General features: G+C 39.7%; 1 protein-coding gene across 4 annotated transcripts; it reads right to left on the bottom strand.

Moving 5' to 3' along the window:
- Positions 1-1,448: 1,448 nt before the first annotated feature.
- Positions 1,449-17,306, bottom strand: LOC131217156 (pentatricopeptide repeat-containing protein At5g10690). 4 transcript variants are annotated; one of them, XM_058211947.1, is made up of 12 exons: positions 17,068-17,306; positions 13,896-14,078; positions 12,947-13,079; positions 10,307-10,401; positions 9,413-9,574; positions 9,232-9,300; positions 7,503-7,638; positions 5,828-6,060; positions 5,406-5,486; positions 4,344-4,412; positions 4,080-4,256; positions 1,449-1,742 (listed from the first exon to the last, which is right to left on the bottom strand). In XM_058211947.1, the coding sequence occupies exons 1-12, from the start codon at positions 17,278-17,280 to the stop codon at positions 1,488-1,490; spliced, it is 1,806 nt and encodes a 601-aa protein (XP_058067930.1). In that variant the 5' UTR covers positions 17,281-17,306; the 3' UTR covers positions 1,449-1,487. The 4 variants fall into 4 exon arrangements, with proteins under 4 accessions (XP_058067930.1, XP_058067931.1, XP_058067933.1 ...); XM_058211948.1 differs by having other exon boundaries at positions 5,406-5,483; XM_058211950.1 differs by lacking the exon at positions 4,080-4,256.
- Positions 17,307-22,248: the final 4,942 nt, after the last annotated feature.

Here is a 22,248-nt window from a genome sequence, read left to right as displayed (position 1 = left end):
TAGGCAACATCAATATCAAAGTAGCCGAGTCACCAAATTGGTTCAATCCGAGTTTGAATCGAGTCAAGTCAAGCTTAGTTCCAAAAAAAAAAAAAAAGAGCTCAAAAATTCAGCTGAACTCGGCTCGAACTCAGCTTTGAACCGAGTTAAAACAAGCTTGTTCGAGTCGAGACTAGCGAACTAACGAGCTAGCTCGGTTCGCATACACCCCTATTTGAGGTGAGGCCGCTGTGGGCCGGGTTTGTGGTTGAAGGACGTGGTTTGGGTGGATCCCTGTATGTGGAGCCCACCGTGATGCATTGCCTTACATCCATACCGTCCATCCATTTTGAAAGCTCATTTTAGGACATGATCTTAAAAAATGAATCATATACAAATCTCAGGTAGACCCTACTACAGGAAATAATTGTGATTGAATCTCCACCATTAAAAAATTCATGGGTCCACTGGAATGTTTATTTTCCATCCAACCTGTTGATAAGGTCACAAAGACCTCCATGAAGAGACTACACAAATATCGGATTGATACGAAACTTTTGTGGCCCACGGGAAGTTTTTAATGTTCAATTACCACTGTTTCCTGCATCATGGTCCACATGAGATTTGTATCTGCTTCACTTTTTTTATCATGACCTAAAATGAGTTTTCAAAACATATGGACGGTGTGGATATAAGGCACATACATCGCAGTGGGCCCCACGGTCTGGGATCCCACCCACCTAATGGATGCGGGTGTCAATGGGCGGGCTCGGGCCTGTTAAATCAGAATTTCAAATGTGGCCCACTTGATCAATTGAGTGAATCAGGAGGCCTGGGCCTGCTGTGCTAGGCCAGCGTTGGACAAACGGGCCTAGATGGGCCAGGGTTGGGCCAGCAGGCCTAGCTGGCCCAGCCCATTGCAAACGGATCCCTTGATCATGTGGGCCGCACATGAACAAAGAAATATATATTTATAAATTAATAATAATAATAATAATAATAATAATAAAAGATCCACTTGCAAGAAGCACGTGTTAGCTAACCAATGATTGGCATGACACGTGTAGAAGAGAACACAAATACACATGAAGTCGGATCAGGTCACGTCGGACTGAAATGATCTATGCCGAAGCCCAGCCCAAAGCCAGGCCAGGCTTTTCAAGTGGAGCCATTGGTAAGTAATCCAAACCGTTAATGTCATAAGCCTCCGAGTAATCCGAACCGTTAATGCTGTTAAAGTCCCTGATATACATTGATACACCATCCTCTAACGGCTCAAGCTTTTAGATTAAGTGGTTATTTCACATGGTATCAAAGCAGAAGATGATGTGTTTCATCCACATGTGACCACCTAATGAGTAGAGCAGCCGGATTTTTGGACCCCACCATATTCATTGTGGGTCCCACCTGATGAATGGCGTGGATCTTGGACGTGCAAAAGCAAATATCATCTTCCATACACTGCCATATCAGAAAACTCACTACAAAATTACATATTTACATAGCAATTACATGAAAGTTCTATCCAAAGATTCATCAGCCTTTGATACAGGAATAGCAAGTTTAAACAATTGCTCGAATGTGAACACCCCAACTGGTTTCGAACTCGAGCTGTAACTAGTTTCATAGTCATTGTTGGATTTTACAATCACAATCATTTTGTATCTCTTCTCGAGGAGCAGTTCGATGACTCGACGGGTGGATGTTGAGGTTGTTATGCATGGAGGTGGACCCCGCATCACTTGCGAAAGAGATGCGTCCAGCTGGAAAAGACAACAGGAATCTTGTCACTATACGGAAATTACGAATGCATACCAAGGCTCGGTTGAACTGTATCGCAATAATTCAATTACATGCAGAAAAAATGACCATATTGGAGGAAACTTAGCCGAGTTGACTCAACCCGACAAGATTTCGAGCGAGGTAACTAAGAAACTTGATCCTTAGCGAGACTCGGTCTCGACTTGTCGACTTCATGACTCGGTCCACTAGACTTTTTCTTTTTTTTTTGGGCAAAGATCGGTCCACTAGACATGTTAATGTTTGCAATATGAAAAATATTGGCCAATATTATTGATACTGCACCTCAGCAATACGAAACTAGCAGGAAGTTGCGGGACTTTTAATATCAATGATATTATCGCAATGTATCATAATGTATGGATGATGTATCATCAATACATGGCTATTGACAGTAAGTGTTGGGTTTTCACACACACACACACACACACACACACACACAAAATCCCATTTTGTCATATCTTCCACTTCTTATCCATTTCTTAGATTCATAAATGAAATGAATTGATTTTGAATATGGTTGCGTCACTTTTGTCAAACAGCACATAAGAAGCTTATGTGCACATAAGAAGTGTAGCGTTGCCATTTTTAACATTCCTGAAGTTTCTTTGAAAAATTCGACAAATGTCCTAATGTTTCCCAAAAATAACAAAGCATTATATATCCGATATTTCCCATGTGATAAACGATATGTTTCAGTATACCAAGAGGCTATAATCCATCAATATTGATACGAATAACATTGGACGCAACTCATAAAAACTTACTTTCAATGAAAAAATCCACCAATTTCTCGATGTTTCCCAAAAACACCGAAACATTATACATCCAATATTTCCAATGTGATAACCAAATATGCTTTTGTATCCCAAGGGTGCGATAATCCATTGATACAGAAAACATTGAATGCGACTCAAAAATACTCAAACCGAGTCACTCACCACACTGTTCTTTTCAAGGAAAAAGAAAAGGGACAATGGGTGAAATCTCAAACCCAAGATGGTGAGGGAGATGCATCTAATCAGCGCAACACAAGCTTGAGATGTGCTCGTTTCAGCAACTTTATATATTCTTTCAGTGAGCATTTTAGATTTTTATTGCTATTATAATAATTATCAATGTAATAAAAAATCTACAAGTGAAGACTCATCCGAGTATATGAGTCAACCCAACCCAGCTGGAGATCCAGTTGCGTCAAGTTTCTGGGTATTGAACTACAGTTTGAAGCTACTTTTTTTTTTTTTTTTGAAAGGTGACAAAAACTCAGATTTTATAAGATAGGTTTATGTTTCCTAATTGTCACCTATCACATAGCGCATGATTCTTTTTTTCCGATGGTTTCTTGTTAGATAAACACCCTTTCCAAGTTTGATCCTCGATGACTCTAATGTTGTAGATGTGTAGTAAAATTAGTGGTTTCCGAGTTAAATCTTATATTTCTTCAATACAATATAGATTGCTTCTAGTCTCTAGCTTCTTTATATCAGCCTGACCAAATCTATATTATCACGTATTTGTTGAGTTCCCATTAAGGTATTCAATAATGGTAACGGTGGCCGTACACGGCCATCACAATACAGGTCATAGCGGCGCCATAACAGTCAAAATTTATTTTAAAGGAAAAAGTGTTAACAGCCCTGTATCAGCCCATTAAGGGGCCTAATCGGTCTGCTACGGCTCTGTATTGGCCTTTTCTTTTCTTTTCTTTTTCAAAACGGGTGCTGTGGCCCTGAATCATTTAACAGGCAGTGCCATTACTGTTAGGTAACGTAACCATATTTTAATACTTGGTTTCGAAGCATAAATCTTACTTCTTGTGAATAGATTCCAAACCCGTCATCAAGCATTTTTGTGACCCATGTTTTTCTACCATAAACTAATGAGCCTGTTTTCCTCACATTTCCCGCCTACCTGCTTTTAAAATATAAATATGAGCTTTTTAGGGGGGGGGGAAGGGATAGATGAACAGCTTAAACAACTTAAGAATGTTTCATACAATTCTCCAGAATGACAACAGAGCATCAATTAAAGGCCTGTTTGGAAGATTGCCCAAATTGATTTATTCTTCTTTTCAAAGGAGAACTAAAATCTTGACTTTGTGTCAGAGTGGGAAACGAGAACCACATTACTAGGACTTTGTTTCCCAGTTTTTTCCAACCCCAACTCACAAGTGGATTCCAAATAGAAACATCTGAATCCAATTGCAATTTCGGGAGGATTGCATCCAGTGCGCAGCTTTTTGGGGAAATTCCTTTTGAGTACCCTTAGTGCATGGTTGGATCCTAGAATATAAAGATTACCTGATTGCAATCTTCACGGTGTATTAACCCAACACAACTACCCCAATCATCCACAACAGGCACAACAGCATCCCTAAAGAAACGCATCATGACTTGCTTCAACTCCAAGCTAGATAGCAACGGATTGGCTTCTTGAAATGGTGTCATATATTTCTCAATTGGATCATCCAATGATACCTAAATTGGAAAGGTGTAAGAAACTTCTGCAGAGAGAGAGAGAGAGAGAGAGAGAGAGAGAGAGAGAGAGAGAGAGAGATGACATACCTGAGGAAGGACGTAAGGACTAAAAATAGAACTGGTGAACCCAGACAAAGCCTCTACACGCACAGCAACCTACAGCCCAATGACAAATACATACAAAAATATGTTATATTCTAAAGTTGCCTGTGTAACTTCTCTAAAAATCAAGAATCTGTATCAGGATGCAGATAATTCCACTATCTAATTTTTGTAGGTGCCATGTTCATAACAGAGGATTCAATATGTACTCCCATTTTATCGTCCTGAACCAGGCCATGGAGATCAGTGACTTATCGGTCATATGATGTAACAAAATGTTGTTTCTCAGACAATTAGAAGCACTATAACTCAAAAAAAAAATATTTTAAAAATAAAAAAAATAAAATAAAATAAAATCTAGAGAATTTAAGGTCCTGATGCTTAGAATACATGTAGCATGCTGATATGACAGACAGTACAAGTGGGAACCATGGGTATCCATGCCATTTATCTGATGGGTCCCACCATTGATGGAGGTGCCCCACCCTCTTCTTCTTCTTCTTTGAGAGAGAGAGAGAGTGTGTGCATGTGTGTGTGTACTGTCCCGATGTGCCAGACTGTAGAAGTGGGAACCATGGTTCCATGCCATTGATCTGATGAATCCCACTGTCGACGGAGGAAGCCACAAAAGTCTTTCAGATTAGAAGAATCCCCACGTGTTTCTTTCTTTTCTTCTTCTTCTTTGAGAGAGAGAGAGAGAGAGAGAGAGAGAGAGAGAGAGAGAGATTATTGTTAGAATATTGGTATTTTTTTAACCACCTGTTCATGGCATCTGATTGAGAGGTGGGATCTTCCAACCTGGCAGATTTTGGGGCATCCATCATCCACGGTGGTCGGTGGGGAACATCAGATCAACAGCCTGTATCAGTGAATCATGGGCCCACTTGCACAGAATGGCGCATCAAGCCACTGCATGTTCTGACATATGGGGTAATTATCATTCTAGTAAGCAGTAAGTACTAAAACATATAAACTTCTAATGTATTCACTATCATTCCATTTATTACAGTAGCTAAAGGAGAGGGAAGTAGAAAATTAGTTACATACCATGCCTCCTCTACTGGTCCAGGATATTCCTTTATGCCTTCTAATGATGCCTGAAAGTATCTGTCTGGCTGTACTGATCTGCTGAAGCAATAAAACCAAACCAAGGTACCAATGGAATGTGAAAGTCAAAAGCCATGTTGGTTTTATTGTTATGTAAAACAAATGAAACCAAAAGATGTGCTCACTTCCATATGAGCATTTAATGCATATGCAACACACGTCTGAATATCGGTTGCATAATGCAATAATACAACATACATGCATAGACGTCATACATAGGCACAAGGGTGGAATGTAATAATGAGGCAAGTAGAGCGACCATTTGAAAGATTCAACCATATCCATTGATCATGTCAAGTTGCCTTTTCAAATCTACTCCTAAGCTTTACATGTGTGGGGACTTTGCAAGTGTAGACTACTACCTGCCCATTATTTATGGCTGCTTCCATGAGAAGTTCATCAGCTTCTACTTGAACTTCAGCTGAGATGGCTCCAACAGAATCCAGCCACATGCGAACACGCAGCCTCTTGACCAGATCATAATCTCCTTCGGCAGCAAAAGTCCGCATCATAGAAAGATATAGGTGGGGCTTCGGCCGAAGGTTCTGATTTTCTCCAGTCCTCTTTATTATCTCCCCAAATACACAAAGGGCACCTAGAAAAGATAAATAAATACATAAAGAAAACAAAAAGGGAAAGAACATTATGGAAGGAAAAGTTTAGCAGCCAACACCAATTGATATCTTGACTTTCAGAGTTGAAATAGCTATGAGGGGAGGCCTTCATTGGAGATACATGTATTGGGTTTCATTAACATGAATTCTGTACCAAGATAACACATTTGCACAAAATAATCCAAAAAAACACATGTTTTCGTCCAATGTTTTATAATTTTTATGGATGCATAGGTCGTTTTCTTCTTTCTATAGACAAATTAGATAAAGATAACTATATCTTCTTATCAGGAAGCATGTGAACCATAGAAGTTTACTTTCACTTTAATGAAATCAAGGCTACAGCTTCCCCGTCACATCTCTCCATTTCTTTCATTCCACGAGGGCCTAATGACATAGCAGATTCTCTAGCTATAGATATATTCCATCTTTGTATTAGCTTATCTTATCCACCATTTTGACAGATATTGTACCTCTCATTCACCGTGATTGTTGAAGATGCTTTTTTTTTAATGCCAAATTGAAGAGGTCAATTGAAGTTCCATTTACAAAATGTGGTACTAGAGAGAACTTTAATTTACTGAATTCTAACAGCTTAACTATTTGTATTTCTAAGGTGAGTTTCTTTTCTAAAAGAATAAATATATGGAAAGTTACCTCAAGTGGAGGAAGGTATTTGACTTAGAAAAAAGGTGCAATTGCATGACTTAGCATATTTCACCCTTCTACCAACTATACATGGAACTAAATAATCATCTGTACACAAATGCATGTATGCTAACATACATAATCGCACATGAATGTCTATCTGCATGTACATCTACACTTGAAAAGCTCAACACCAGACTCAACAGCTTAAAACTTCTCTTACAGTTGATAGCCATCAGAAGGTGGGTCTGACCATGGAAATGTTCTCCAAAAAATAAATCTGGTCCATTCAGCAGGTGGGCCATAATGTCAGGAACAATTGGATGGCTGAGAAAACATCATCCAGGTTCTTTTTTATCCCTGATTTTGCTTTATAAACTTTGGCCCACCTGACGATTGGACTGACCTGATTCTTGAGCAAGACTCACAAGAGCATCTATAAATCTGATGAATGGATTGGATCTCCTACTAATATGACAGATGATGAGAATGGAATAAAACCCCACGAAGATTGGTAAAAGTTCAATTTGAAAGGTTCGACAGATGGTGGATGTGGGAGTTTTGGAGGCTCATTTGAAGCTCCAAAAGAGAACAACACTTATTACCATGTGAAGAAGATGAGAAAACTTGTGATTGAATCAGATTCAATGGTGACAATTGACTGTATGTCTGTATCACACATACATACATATATATTATTTGAATAAGAATTGAAACCACCTCAGTAGAAGTGTGAGAATTTCATGAGCGCAGATGACCTGCAAAGTTAACCTACCTCTAGTTAAGCTGCAATTTAGCAATGCGTCAATCATCGCAGTATACGCAATTCGATCGATAAACAGATAAAGTGATGATTTCATTTCCACCACAAGCTTCTGAACTGAAAGTGGGTCTTTGGTATTCCCAAAACCCTAACAAAAGAGATTCAAATGATCAAAATTATAGAAGAGAGATGAACAACAACATTTTAACACCAACTGACACATAAAAAGGAATGATTGTTGATATTTGTCAGAAAGTAAAATCAAGGACAATAGTCCCTATCGGTGAGAAAAATAATATAAGATTATTATCTTTTGAAGTTTGCTTAAATAAGCATCCACATCATTGAACAAATGAGAAATTAAAGCATGTTGATGCATGAGGAGCAATGTTGTCAAAATCGTTATCGTAACACAAATTGTAGTAGGGGTTGAATCGTATCGAATCACAAATCGTATCGTAAATTGTAAGATTTTTACAATTTTCTTAAAATTTTGAAATATATATATATATATATATATATATATATATGAAAAATATAAATAAATCAGAAATTTTTTTAGAACTCACCAATCTTCCTTTTGTCTTCAATGTGCACCAAGTAATACTATGTCATGATAGTGTTAAAGGATTCTTATTCCTTTATTTCTGTCTTGCAAGAAATTTCCCTTAGAAAAACACAGAAGGGTCCTTTAATAATTTATGTTCTTGTTACCATTCTTGAATGTAGAATCACAGTGGAAAAGTGGCCTTTGTTACTGTAGACCAACGAAAAAAGATATTTTGATTTCTAAACATCATTCCATAATACATATAAGTTAGCATCATTGTAACCATCCATAAAAACATTACAAGTCATACATCAATTTGGTGTTCCAACTAGTTAAGAACTAAGAAATCACATTAAAAAAAAAAAAAAAAAAGCTACATGATTTAATGTTGAAGAGAATATATATTATTTAATCTCTTATAAAAAACAAATAAAATAATTTACCTTTTCTAAACGATTCTTAAATCCTCCACCAATTTAAAAACATAAAATGAAAGGCAATTAAAGCTCAAAATAGAAGAGAACAAGTATAATTTGAATCGTAAATCGGGATTTGAATCGTAAATCGTAGGATTCAAATCATAGAATCGTAGGATTCATATAAAAAGGGATTCAAGGTTGGGATTCAAATCATTTTGCTTAAGATTCGACTAAAATCATATATCGTAAATCGTAGAATTTGGACAACGCTGATGAGGAGATGAATAGCATCATGGCCCCTAGTCCATGCTGGTGGGGCCCATGGTATAGTGACCCAGACCATTGATCTAGTGGGTGCTAGGGGATGGGGGATATTACAGGAATCTTTCGGAGTGGAAGATCCTAGCCTCTGATCTGTGGAATTTTCTCCAGGCAGTTTCTGCATCTTTCTTAACTGTCAGTTTATAGGCCAATGATGTTGGAGTTAGGATTTTCCAATCTGAGAGATTTCTTAGGCACCCCCCATCCAACCATTGTTCCCATCAGATCAATGGTTTGGGTCACTGAACAGTGGGCCCACTTGTAGGAATACCAACCAAATCTAGATGCATCAGGATCTTAAATTCCTATAAATAGATAGTTGTGATTAACATAATTCATTATACATATCTAAATAAGCAAGCATTGCTGCATTAGCTTGCTTGACAAGCCAAGCAAAGATTTACAATTTTCAATGCCATTAACAATACAGGCAGCGGCATAACTAACAGACCTTAAGTAAGGTAGTGTAGGTGACAGCATCTGGAAAAAGCTCTGGACAATTAACTCTTTGTGCTTCTTCCTGCAAGAAATTACAGATAAGCTTTCAGATAACCCATGAAATGATTATTGGTAGCTAAGAAGCATGGCTTTTTTGTGGCTCTAAACTGGCCTTTCAAATACTTTCTTGAGACCTTCATTTCCTCAAACAACTGCATCGCAGAATCCATTCTTCCAGACTTGACACATGCAAAGACTAGTGTATTGTAAGTGAGACGGTCAGGCTTCAATCCTTGACGGAATATTTCATCACGTACAGTTAAAGCATCCAAAGGGAAATCAGTGTTTATATAGCCCTGAGAAAAGAAAAAAAAAATCATAATCTCTACATTATATACTTCTGTAGTAAAAAAATGCCCAATTTGGTTAAAATCGACAATAACTGTGAAATTAGTAATTCCTTAGGAATGCTTCTTACAAATACCCATCTACAAATGCCAAACACAAGCAACCCACATGTACCAACTGGCACACATGTATGAGATACAGCCATTCATCAGGCAGGTCCCACCCTAGCCAAAATCAGGCTGATTGGGTCCACTCATCAGGCTAACAACACGAACACTACTGAATGTACATGTACAGTCATCGGCTGTCCAATTTTTTGAACTCGTGCAGCCCCTGAAGTATATCAACCTGATTTCTGGTCTTGGGACATTTAGCATGAATCTTGCCTGATAAATGACCTGGATCTTGAACATGTGTGCAATTTTGGCATGTAGAGCAAATAAGTTTGATGTTGAACACATTTACAATACTGAATGTACATGTACAGTCATCAGCTGTCCAATTTTTCGAATTCATGCAGCCCCTGAAGTATATCAACCTGATTTCTGGTCTTGGGACATTAAGCATGAATCTTGCCTGATAAATGACCTGGATCTTGAACATGTGTGCAATTTTGGCATGTAGAGCAAATAAGTTTGATGTTTGAAGATTAGCACTTGTTACTAGCACGCCATGATGACAGTTGACCATAAACCAACAAAACTCTTGAATCAGTTACAAAACACAAGGTCAATGCAAACCTTCATCAGTAAGTTGTACATAGAGATTGAAGGACCTTCTTTATGCAGTGCAAAACGATAACGTGCAAGAAGGCCATTTGCACGGCGCAGATCTCCTGCACTAAACCCGGTGCTAGTTAGGAGAATATACACATGTGCAGCAATAATGCAATCAGTTTCACCATAAATAGAGATTATTGATGAAATTAACATATTTCCAAAACAAACAAGTACTATAATGATGGGGACATCACATGTAGCACTTGCGCGCCGCCTTCCCCTACGCACGTACGCACGAAGAAGGAAGGCCCCACCGTTGATCTGGATCGATAACAACATCCAGGGAGGGCCCCCTATCTAGAAGACGGAGTTTTGGTTCCTTGGAGTGGGCCAGATAATCAAGTAGAGCCCATCATAGGATTACATAATCGGGGCCCACTAGTCGGATTAAGTTCATATTTTAGGTTTTGCTTATTTATGTTATTTAAAACATCATGAACGCTTTAGATTTCTTTGTTTGGTTTTTATTTTAGTTTACTTCATCGCCAAGTAATATGTTGCGCACATGGCGCGAGTTTAGGGGTATAAGGTTTTCCCTATAAATATGCATCCCTTGTAGTTCTTTTGGATTCATTCAAACTTAATAAAAATTCTTGCTTTATTTTTCTGCTCTCTTCGTGAGTTGTGGGAGAATTCAAGTGGGTGCGAAGCCTTCCCTTTTCAAATGGCTAACTACCATGGTGTGAAGCCACATCCATCCATCCCTACCCTCTCTCATCCATATCTCTCATCTTCTATCATCATCATTGCTTTGAATTTTCCAGCTTTTGCAGCCATTCATCCCCCTAGAATCAGTTTCCAGAATCCGAACATGTAGGAGGGCTGAAACTTCAACTGAGCACCACACCGTGACCGTACGCCAGATCGTCGTCAAACTTGGAAGAATTAGAGGCCTCCCCTGGCCAATCAAGGCCTAGGTGTCAATTCGGGAAGGCGGGTTTCCATCACACGTGTGGCTAGCCCACCTGCGCACGTGTGTCAGCCACGGGTCACCGTCTGCACGCGGGAGCTTTCTCCAAGTCAAGTTTTCCACTTGTTTTCCTTTTTTTTCATTCCTATTTCATAAACCCTAACCCTAGTTTGCATTAGCCCTAATTTATTTGCCCCCTTTTCTCACCCTAAGGTTCCTTGAATTGAATTTGGGAAATCCCTTGGATTAGGGGTTGATTACTGTGCATGTGTGGATGATTTCTATTTCCCTTTGAGCATCGTTTGGTCCATAATTTTACTGATCCAGTCCTAGCCAGTGTAGGCCTGGACCCGTGCAGATTACCCTTAATTGAATGTTTGGACTTTTGTGTGGGGCGTGAAATTTTTGTGTAATTGTTTCTGAACTAACGTGATCTTAAGCCTGAAATCTCGCACGTCATGTTTAAATTTCATGTCTGCATCATATAAGCTTCAGTTGTTCGAACCATAGTTATAAAACTCGCTGATTCGACTCAAAATTCGGCTGAGTCAACTCAACTCAGTGAGATTTCAATTCAAGTCGGCACGACAACTCATCCAACGCAGTATGACTCGCTGTCAATTGGTTCGAGCCACCCACCACGCCACTTTCATTTTATGGTAAAATGCAAAATGTCGCATGGATGAATTGAACCCACGACCACATCACCACAAGTGCAAGCGCATTACCAGCAATCCAGAAGCTTCAGTCATGTTTTGTTTTAGTTATTTAATGTATGTACCTTTTTATGCTAATTCCAACACTCTTCATTTATATATTATAAATTACTGAGTCAAGAAAACTTAAGACTTGTTCAAGTCGTTGAGTTGACACTTGTTCGAGGCTTCGAGTTGACCTGACAGGTCGACTTTTTGAGTGTTTGAACTATGGTTAAAACAGCTAAACCTAAACATCAAGAAGCATCTTAGACTGCAATTGGAAACCCCCACAAGCAAGCATTTAAAAGGCACCATATTTGGTTTGGAAAGACACGGGAAACGGACTCTGTACTAAGTGATGCAAGACAATTAACCACTTGCTCTAAAAGCTTGAATTGATAGAGCATAACAAATTAATCCCTTTATCTCATAGCTCAAGCCCCACATCCATGGATTAGGTCCTCGGCCCAATCCTCCTCATGGGCCCCAAATCCAGGGGTTCCACCTCACATGAGCCACCCACCTCACACAAGCCGCCCACCCGAGTGTGCCCCTGCATCCCACAGGCCACCCCACTCGAGCCCGGTGTAAAAATGCCCATGCATTACTAAGCAACACATGTTCCACAAAACTGGCACAAAATAACAATTTTACTCATTTCGCCGAGCAACTAAAATGAGTCTACTAACGGTTTTATGTTTTTTGATAAAACCAATCTCTCCCAACCACTATTTCATAACACCCAAACATAGCATTAGTATAGCTCCCCAACTCTTTAAATGTCCAAGACAAGAAGGTTCAATAGTCATGCTGTAAGTAAAACAATGAAGAGGCCAGGCCTGGGTTGGTCTCACTCAGACTTTGTACTCAAAAATTTCGATTTTGGTCAGCCCAGGCCCAGCTCATTGACAACCTGACCAAAAGCAACAAGCATGCACTTATAAATGAATGAGTAGATGCTACAATCATTTAGGATAGGGTTCTAACACTAACCTGCTTCAAGCAGCGCATTTAATAGACCAGAGATGAGCGAAGGCGACAGCTTTGGACTTCCTGCAGCAGTGCCTTGCTCCACAGATTCAAGTATTTGAAATGCTTCATCAATTCGCCGAGCCTCACCTAAACCCTTCCCAACAGATAATTTGCAACTCTTAGCAAGTTGAAATTTGAAAGGAAACTGTTCAATATATATATATATATATATATATATATATATATATATATATATATATATATATATATATATATATATATATATAGGGGGCAAATGATTCTACGAGACAATCGTGATTGCTAAAATCAGTGGGGCCAGTGGGTGTCTGAACTGTTCATGTTGAAGGTCGCTCTGTGGATATGCCATGGCCCAGACTTTCCTCTGATCAGATGATCCAAACCTTTCAACCAGAATATTTTTGCTTGTCAGACCATGTCTCTTAGCGTCCATTTTTTTGTTTATTGTTCAACAGCTAGTACGGTCTGATTAGTGTGACTTTTGGGGTAATTGATAATCCATGGAGGGGGCCACCAAACAAATGGCTGGGATGCCGAAGTTGGGATTATAGACGGCATGCTGAAATGAACCAATCCTGACTTGTTTTGTTTTAAAGCAACTAGTTATGATTCACACATTTCAGCAGGCAGGATCATGATATGAACCGTTCATCTAGTGGGCCCCACCATTGATGATCTATCACCCAGAAGTCACACGAATCTGACAAGTGACAAGCCTAAGTTTACCATCAGAGCATTTTTGCTTGCTGAAAATGGACCATGGCTTGAGTTTTTTCTGATAGTCTATTTGCAATTCCCCAATTGCTATTTAGGATCACTCCATCATATAGTCAACATTAAATCTATCAATTATAACAATAATTTATGGTACAGGAATTGCTTCAATTCAGGAAACAAAACAGAATTTCCAAACACCCAAATGGGAAATCACCTTCAGCACGGTTGCAAATGTGATGCCATCAACACCACAGCCCTCTGGCTCTGACATCTCTCGAAAGATCTGGAGCGCAGAATCCACATCACTGCAGTGAACGCAAGCCTCCACAACTGCATTCATTACAATCGTGTTCAGCTTCCCGTACCGCCTTTTCGCATGCTCCACCTCTTCAAATATCTTTAAACATAAACAAAAAAAATATATAAAAATATAAATAAAAAGAATAATGGTCATCTATTAAGTGCATTGTGCACAGTAGAAGAATATCATTGATTAGAAGAACTTAACCATCCAACTGGTGACATAAAATTGGGAACAGTTGGTATTGAAGGAGAAGAGGTCAACCAATTGGATGAGTAGGATCTTGCAATCTATGTGATTTGCAGACAATAATCCATTGATCATGGGACCAACCTTTTGAAAGGCTCAGATCATGGACCTTTAACACATCTCAGATTTAAGTGCAACACACAAACAAGAAAAGCCACATACTAAGCACAAGTAGAGATTTCTCCAATAAATTACAAGAAATGAGATGGGGACATCAGAGGACCTACTCGGGTGTACCAAAGACGGAGACGACCATCTACATTAGCGCAACTCTCTTTGTGGATGGGAAACGAGTTTTAGATGGGGCCCGCCAAACCATTTTGAAGACCCCACATGCACTGGACGTGCATTAGGAAGGCCCCACTTTGGAATAATGCATGTGGAGTTGCTTAGGAGACCATTTTAGTCATGGAATTTTTATTTCGTGTCGATCTTACTATTGGATCTTGTCGATCAAGTCATCAAGCTACCAGATCATCTAGATCTGGGCCCATTGAACTTTGATATTACTTTATGTTTTTTGTTATTTTTATAATTTATTTTAGGATAGTAAGTGTTTTATTTTCCTTATTTTAGATGATGGGTCATATCATTTAAATGATTGGCATGGTTGTAATTATTTTGAAATTTCATTATAAAAACATGGGGGTGTCCAACCCTAGTGGAGTATTTTTGACAAGGAAAAAAAAAAAAGCTTTCTTGGTGAAGGTGTTTTCCTCTTTTTTTATAAGGGTTTGTGAAAAACCATCCCTTCCAATTAAATTGTGGAAGAGTAGAGGCTTGTTTAGTAGTGGATTCCGCAAGGTGCATTCTTTCTCTTTCTCTTTTCCAACAAGGTATTCCTCTTCATTTCTTTTCTTCCTCCTATCCCTTTCTTTACAACATTTCTAAACCTATCAAAACCCTCCCAATCCATCACTTTTCTTCTTTCTCCCTACCCATCCACGTGTGGACCCGCCCACACGTACGCACATACGCACGCACATGCATCCGTACGGACCTACACGTGTTGGCCCCGTTTCGCATCTTTTCCCCTCCTTAATCTCCTTCCAACCCAACCCCATTCATATATCCTTTAAATCCCTACGACCTCGATTCCCAAATCTCAATTCGTGAACCTAAAACCCCAACGAAATATGATTTTTTTATAAAACCTTTCCCAAACCAGAATTTTACTTTCATCATTGTCTATTCACATGGTTGTTGCACTACCCACGCTAGATTAGAAGTCTCTACTTCCAAGTGAGCCACTCTCGAATTATTTTATATTTTCGTGCATCACATATGTAATAACCTAAGACCTTTGTGATACAAATCTGAATGTCTGAATCTATTTTGTGGACATGTTTGATTTTTACATGTTGATTGCTAAAATTAATGCGTAATTGATCTCCCATCTTGCATCCTATGTTAGTTTCCATCGTCCCACACAAACACACCTTGATTGATTTCCATACACCCATCTTCCATTCTAGGGATTGAATTAGTATAAAGTGTTACATACCATATCTGCATAGATTTACACATGGTTGTTGAGACCTTTGTTTGTTTTTGGAATTGGCTTAATCAGGACGTATGGCTAGGGCTAGGGTTAAATGTAGTCAGTATGGTCAAATATTGAGTTAGGATAGGATGATTTTTTACTCTATATTACAGAGTACACGTGCCACAAACACCATAGGTGTTGCTGTCATCTTTAAGTGCTAAAATTTTGCCACACTCGCCATGTTGTACAGGCACTGCATGTGTTACATGTGGTATATCGTCAAGTTACTCACATGAGCCAATGAGCCACTATACATCTTCAAGCACCCCACGTGTACCACATGCCACAATACAATTTGAAGCACCAGACACGTGACACGTGCCAAGTTAGAAGTGCGCACATGCACCACGTGCGATGTATAATCCTTCCGAATCCTGGGCACTTAAGTAAGTACTTTAATCCAGGTCATTAACTCAGTCAACTTAGTCCTGGTGAGCTAACCCCAGTTAGCTTGATCATAATGTAATTTTGATTGCTTCCAAAGAGGCCCTTGGCATCTGTGCTATCCCCATGTGTCGGCAAAGCAGACACAAACAAAAAGTTCACTATTGCAATACCAAAATGGAAATTGGCATATGAAAATTATGAGCGGGTGTAACCATTAATCCAAAAATTAACCTTTTTATTTTTTTGCGCACACACCCACACACACCACAATGGGTACTCGAACCCATGTCTTTAATGTTGAAACTCTTGTGAGTCTACCACTACACCATGAGTAAGGACCCGAAAAAAAAATTTACTATTAAAAAGATGAATTATAGAGCCCCCAATGCATACATGTGAATAGTTTTCCAATGATCCACATTTGTAATAGTTCACTGATCTAGACCATTGATCTTATAGAACCCACGGACAAGGGATGGCACAAAAATATTTCAAATTGTAAGATCCCATCCGTCCAATCTCTGCAGTTCAATTCCATTAACTGTCTGTAAGAAGGCGACTAATCAAAGGGATAAGAGACTCTGATCCAGGAGATTTTTTAGGATACCCCCATCCATGGTCGGTTCCATCAGATTAATGGTCTAGATTACCTGTGCGCACAGAGAGCACCGAGAGTCAGTGCGCACATAACCCCCCAGCATCCAACAATGGTGGGCGGGAATCTAGACGCGAACTTAGAAAAGGGCTTCCGAAACTTCGCATTTTGAAACGCTTACGTTTCCCGCAGACCGTCATTCAAAGATAACATGCGCCGTGCGAACCGACACTCGATGCCCGCCGTGCGTACAGAAGTCAAGCTAGAGGAAAGGGCAATTTGGTAAATTTTAGAGAGAGAGAGAGGACCTGATGCAGTTGCTTTCGACGGGTGAGATCGACTACACGTGTGGTGAGCTTTCGGAGATCGAGTTTGGGCGAGGGGTACTTTCGGGATTTTGAGGGATTGGTTTTGAGAGGGCAACGACGACGGGAGAGGGAAGGAGGAGGGAACTGGGAGGAATTTACGGGTTTTAATGGAGGGCAATTTGGGAATATGAAATTCGGGAAGAAATGCTGCATTGCTGCCGCCGTTGCTGTGCTGCTGCAGCTGTGCGTCTCTCTGTAGGGGAGAAAGGAGTTAACGGATAAGAGGGGTCGAATCTCGTAAGGAGATTCGCGCGAGTTAAGATTGGAGTAGTATTCTCGGGGAATAAGGACACATGTAACAAATATGAAAGATCTGGACCGATCATTATGTATATTCCACCGTAAAAAATCACTGCCCTTGGTAAATAAATCTGATAGAACCTTATGTGAACTGAATTCGTACAAGAAAACTAGATTGCTAGAAAGAAAATAACATACGGTCTATATTTGACAAGCATATGTGCCATTTCTGATGAGTGGAATAGGATATATTCTTGGGAATGGTCATTTTAACATATAGACCAATTTTTCAGATGGTCCAGATCTTGTAAAAGGCAAATGCGTGCTAGGTTGGGTTATGCGGTGCGATTCACCTACTCAATCGGTATATGTGCGAAGTGCTTCGACGAGGTGGGCACGTGTGTGAGATTCACACGAATCTGGGAGATGTAATTCAAGGGCCACGGCCATGGGCCCGGGCCCACGAGTAAATTATAAAGCTGATCACTCTCTGAGTGAGACGTCTGCGCGTGGAATCAATTGGCCAGGTGCGATAATATCTAGCTTCATCACATCGTGGCACCATTTCATTGGCCTAAGTCTATTAGACAACGGCCCACTAACTTTCAAAAGATTGCCGGGCCAATAAAATAGTGCCACATCATACTATGTAACAAAGTGTTATCTTGCGGACGGAAACTTCCCTAGATGCGCTGTAAAGATGTCAGCTAAGCATGTTTCAAAATTGTTTAGTACTTAATGACAATTTATCTTTAATAAGCATCACCTAATCTAAATAAATCTGGCGACATTCTGACGTACATTAGTTACAATCTGACCTGTATGGAGCATCACATAAGGAGGGGTGCTAAGAGCCCATCGTGATATATGGGCTTTATCCAAGCTGCTCATCTACTTCGCCATATCATTTTAGTATATAATCCCAAAAATGAGTTAGATCCGAGGCTTAAGCAGACCACACTACAAGAAGATTGGTGATAATGATATATGCCATTGAAACCTTAGTAGGGCCGACCGTGATGTTTATTTTCCATCCAACATGCTCATAAGTCACGTTAACATTATTGAGAGGAAATTATAAATATTAGCTTGATCTTATTTATAAGGTCATGGAGACTAGAATGAAGGTGAAAACATAAATATTAGCTTGATACAAACTTTTACGGTCCTAGAGAAGTTTTTGAATGGTATGCCTTTAATCCCCACTATGTTTAATCCCCACAATGCGGTCCATGAGACTTGAATCTACCTTATTTTTTAAGCTTATATCCTAAAGTGAGATGGAAAAATGGATTAATGATGTGGATAAAAGCCATATATCTGAAAACCAAGATGAGCTGAAAGCTTTTTTATATTTGAGACAACCCAATGGGGTTGAATATATAGAAATTACAACCATCTGTACAAGGAAAGCAATAAACTCAAAATCATCTACCTATGGAAATAAACTATATAAAGTAGACTAGTTATACAAGGTATGTGAGCTGTCTAACATCCCCCATCAAACTAATGCTGGTCATCGACAAGTAATAGTTTGCCAACTAGAAAAGAGTAACGCGTAGAAGTGAGAGACTTAGTGAGAATGTCGGCAATTTGATCATGGGATGCAACATGTGGAAAAGAAATGAGCCCAGACTGAAATTTCTCGCGGATAAAGTGACATTCAACTTCAATATGCTTCGTTCGTTCATGAAAAACCGGGTTAGAGACAATCTAAATGGCAATGAGATTATCGACATGGAGTGGAGTATGATTCTGTAGAGGAATGCTTAAGTTTGAAAGAAGTCCACGTAACCAGACGAGCTCACTGCACGCAGCAGACATCGCCCAATACTCGGTTTCTGTGCTCGATTTAGAAATAGTGGTCTGCTTCTTACACTTCCAAGAGATGAGAGAAGTGCCGAGAAAGACACAGTAGCCAGTGGTAGTTCTTCGTGTGAGAGCGCACCCGGCTCAATCAGCATCCTAATAAGCACGAAGGTCCAAAGTCACTGTGGAGGAGAAGAACAAGGATCGATCTAAAGTTCCACGAAGATACCGTAGGATGCGCAACACCACAGTCATATGAAGAGTCTGAGGAGCAGAAATAAACTAACTGACGACTTGGACCGCATAGGCAATATTAGGGCGAGTCATAGTTAAGTAAACCAAACTCCTAACCAAATGGCGGTATAAGTCGAACTGTGCAAGTAGATCATCATCTTCACAGCCATAGTGAACATTAAGTTCTAAGGGAGTCTGAGCTGTCTTCTAATCCGTTAATGATGCCAAGGCGAGAAGATCCTTTGTATATTTATGTTGGCTGACCAGGATCCCACGGTTGGAACGTGAAAATTCAAGTCCAAGAAAGTATGTTAGATGGCCGAGGTCTTTCATCTTGAAGGATGATTGCAGAACTTCCTTTAAAGCCGAAATACCAGTAGCATCGCTACCAGTCAGGAAAAAGTCGTCAACATAGACTAGAACAATGACAATTCCGTGAGCAGTGGTGCGCAAAAATAAGGATGGGTCATGACCACTTTGAGTAAAGCCAACACCCGTAACAACATCATGAAAGCGTTGGAACCATGCCAAAGGTGCCTATTTGAGGCCGTACAGGGCTTTCTTTAGGCGACATACCTTATTGTCAAGGATTAAAGAGTCATGAGGAGGTTTCAAACATACGGTTTCTTGGAGGTCTCCATAAAAAAAGATATTTATCACATCCATCTGAGTGAGTGGTCATGAGCGAATAGAAAATATAACCAGAAGAATATGAACAGTTTTCATCTTGGCCACGGGAGCGAAAGTCTCATCATAATTAATTTTGTATTCATATTTGTATCCCTGAGCGACAAGTCGAGTCTTGTATCGATCCAATGATCCATCAGATTTGAGCTTGACAGAATAAATCCATTTGCTACCAATTAGCTGTTGATCAGAAGGTTGAGTAACAATGTCCCACGTATGATTATCATCCAATGCCGCAAGTTCTTCTGATATAACCTTCTTCCAACAATCATGAGTGGTTGTCTAAGAGTATGAAGTAGGAATAGAAACAGTATCCAAAGTAGCATTCATGGTAGACATAAATCATATCAAGTGATCAGGCGCTCGATATTCACGAGCGGAATGACGTATCGAGGTAGGTTCGGGATCTATAATAGGTACAGTAAGTTCGGTTTGAGTAATAGGTGGTGGATCTGTACGTAGTCGACGTGAGTAAACCTGCAACGGACGAGGGAGAGTACTTGAGACAGACGGAATTTCTGGAAAGGCGGTTAGACCAGGAGAGTTTGGAGTGTGCGGAGGAGGAAGAGATGAATGAAAGACAATGTGTTCAAGAAAAACAATATGTCGTAAAACCCGAACACAACGAAAAATCGGATCATAACATTGAAAACCCTTTTAAGTTTTTCCAAATTTCAAGTACATACATTTGACCGATTTTGGAGATAGTTTGTTGTGTTCACGTGAAGCCAGGTGAACATAACAGATACAACCAAAAACACGAAATGTGGAATATGCAAGAGGTAAGCCGGTAAGAACAAATTAGGGAGATTTACTGTTCAGAACTTTGGTTGGCATCCAGTTAATCAAGTAGAAGGAATGTAACATTACTTCCGCCCAGAAAGAATGAGGAACACTCATAGCTGTCATTAGGGTGTTGGCAGTTTCAACAATATGGCAATTTTTTCGTTCAACCACCCCGTTCTGTTGTGGAGTATCAGAACAGGTGGTCTGATGAATAATCCCATGACCTTGAAGAAATGTACGAAAATTGGTTGAGAGATATTCCCCTCTTAAGTCAGAGCGGAGGGTTTGAACTGGAACCCGAAATTGAGTCTCCACCATAGAGTGAAATAACTTGAATTTTTCAAAAACTTGTGACTTCAATTGCAGAAAGTATATCTAAGTGTAACGTGTGAAATCATCAATGAATATAATATAGTATCGTAACCCAGAGAGAGACATAATTGGTGAAGGACCCAGACATCCGTATGCACAAGTTCAAACATAGAAGATAATTTTGTAGTACTTAAAGAAAAGGAAATACACTTACTTTTTAAAAGACAACAGGAAGAACAAGAATAATCCAAATCATTTTTATTAAGAGAAATATTCTCTAACATGCTAGACGAAATTAACTAAAGTAACCGATCGGAATGTGGATGACCCAGGCGAAAGTGTCAAAGTTTCCACAATTTAGTTGTCGAACAAATATCTAATGAAGATGAAGAAAAGAAACAACGAGCCAGAGTGACAGATTGATCAAATTCTAGCACGTGCAGACGACCATGCTGCCTACCCGTCCCAAGTACCTTCTCTGTTATCAAATCCTACATAAAATAACAGTGTGGAAGAAATATGACTAGGCAGTTATTGGATATGAGTTGACCAACTGAAATTAAATTGGAGGAGAGGTTAGGGACATGAAACACATCCCGAAGGGTGAACTGGCGATGAGCAGAAGGAGAGAAAGTCAATGATCCAACGGACTGAATAGGTAGTCTAGTGTCATCCGTGGTAGAAATAGCCTAATTGCCGGTGTAGGGACGAATGTCACAAAGATGGGATACATCACCGGTCATATGATTAGAAGCACCTGAATCGAAGAACCATGCAGAAGATGGGGATATACGTAACATATCGGCCTCAGAAAGGGCCTGAACGATTTACTGGAATATCGCAGGAGTCAACGGAGATGAAAAATCTTCAGCAGAAACAGTAGATGTAGAATCACAAACAAACGGCTATAAAGAAATAGTGGCAGCAGTAGCAGAAAGAACACGACCATGGTCACGGCCATGACCACCACATCCACGGCCGAAAGAAGATGCATAGGCACGTGTACGGCAGTCTTGAATACAATGACCAGTCCGTCGGCAATAAGCGCACTAT

The sequence above is a fragment of the Magnolia sinica genome, chromosome 10 (genome assembly GCF_029962835.1).
Source record: "Magnolia sinica isolate HGM2019 chromosome 10, MsV1, whole genome shotgun sequence".
NCBI lineage: Eukaryota > Viridiplantae > Streptophyta > Magnoliopsida > Magnoliales > Magnoliaceae > Magnolia > Magnolia sinica.
The sequence above is the reverse complement of the archived record's forward strand: the minus strand, read 5'-3'. Positions and strand labels throughout refer to the sequence as shown.

Coding starts and splice junctions, on each gene's coding strand:
- LOC131217156 (XM_058211947.1), bottom strand. CDS start 17,280: ATGCAGCATTTCTTCCCGAATTTCATATTCCCAAATTGCCCTCCATTA. Junction 14,079..17,067: donor GTCGAAAGCAACTGCATCAG/GTCCTCTCTCTC, acceptor TTATGTTTAAAG/ATATTTGAAGAGGTGGAGCA. Junction 1,743..4,079: donor ACCGTGAAGATTGCAATCAG/GTAATCTTTATA, acceptor TGTCTTTTCCAG/CTGGACGCATCTCTTTCGCA.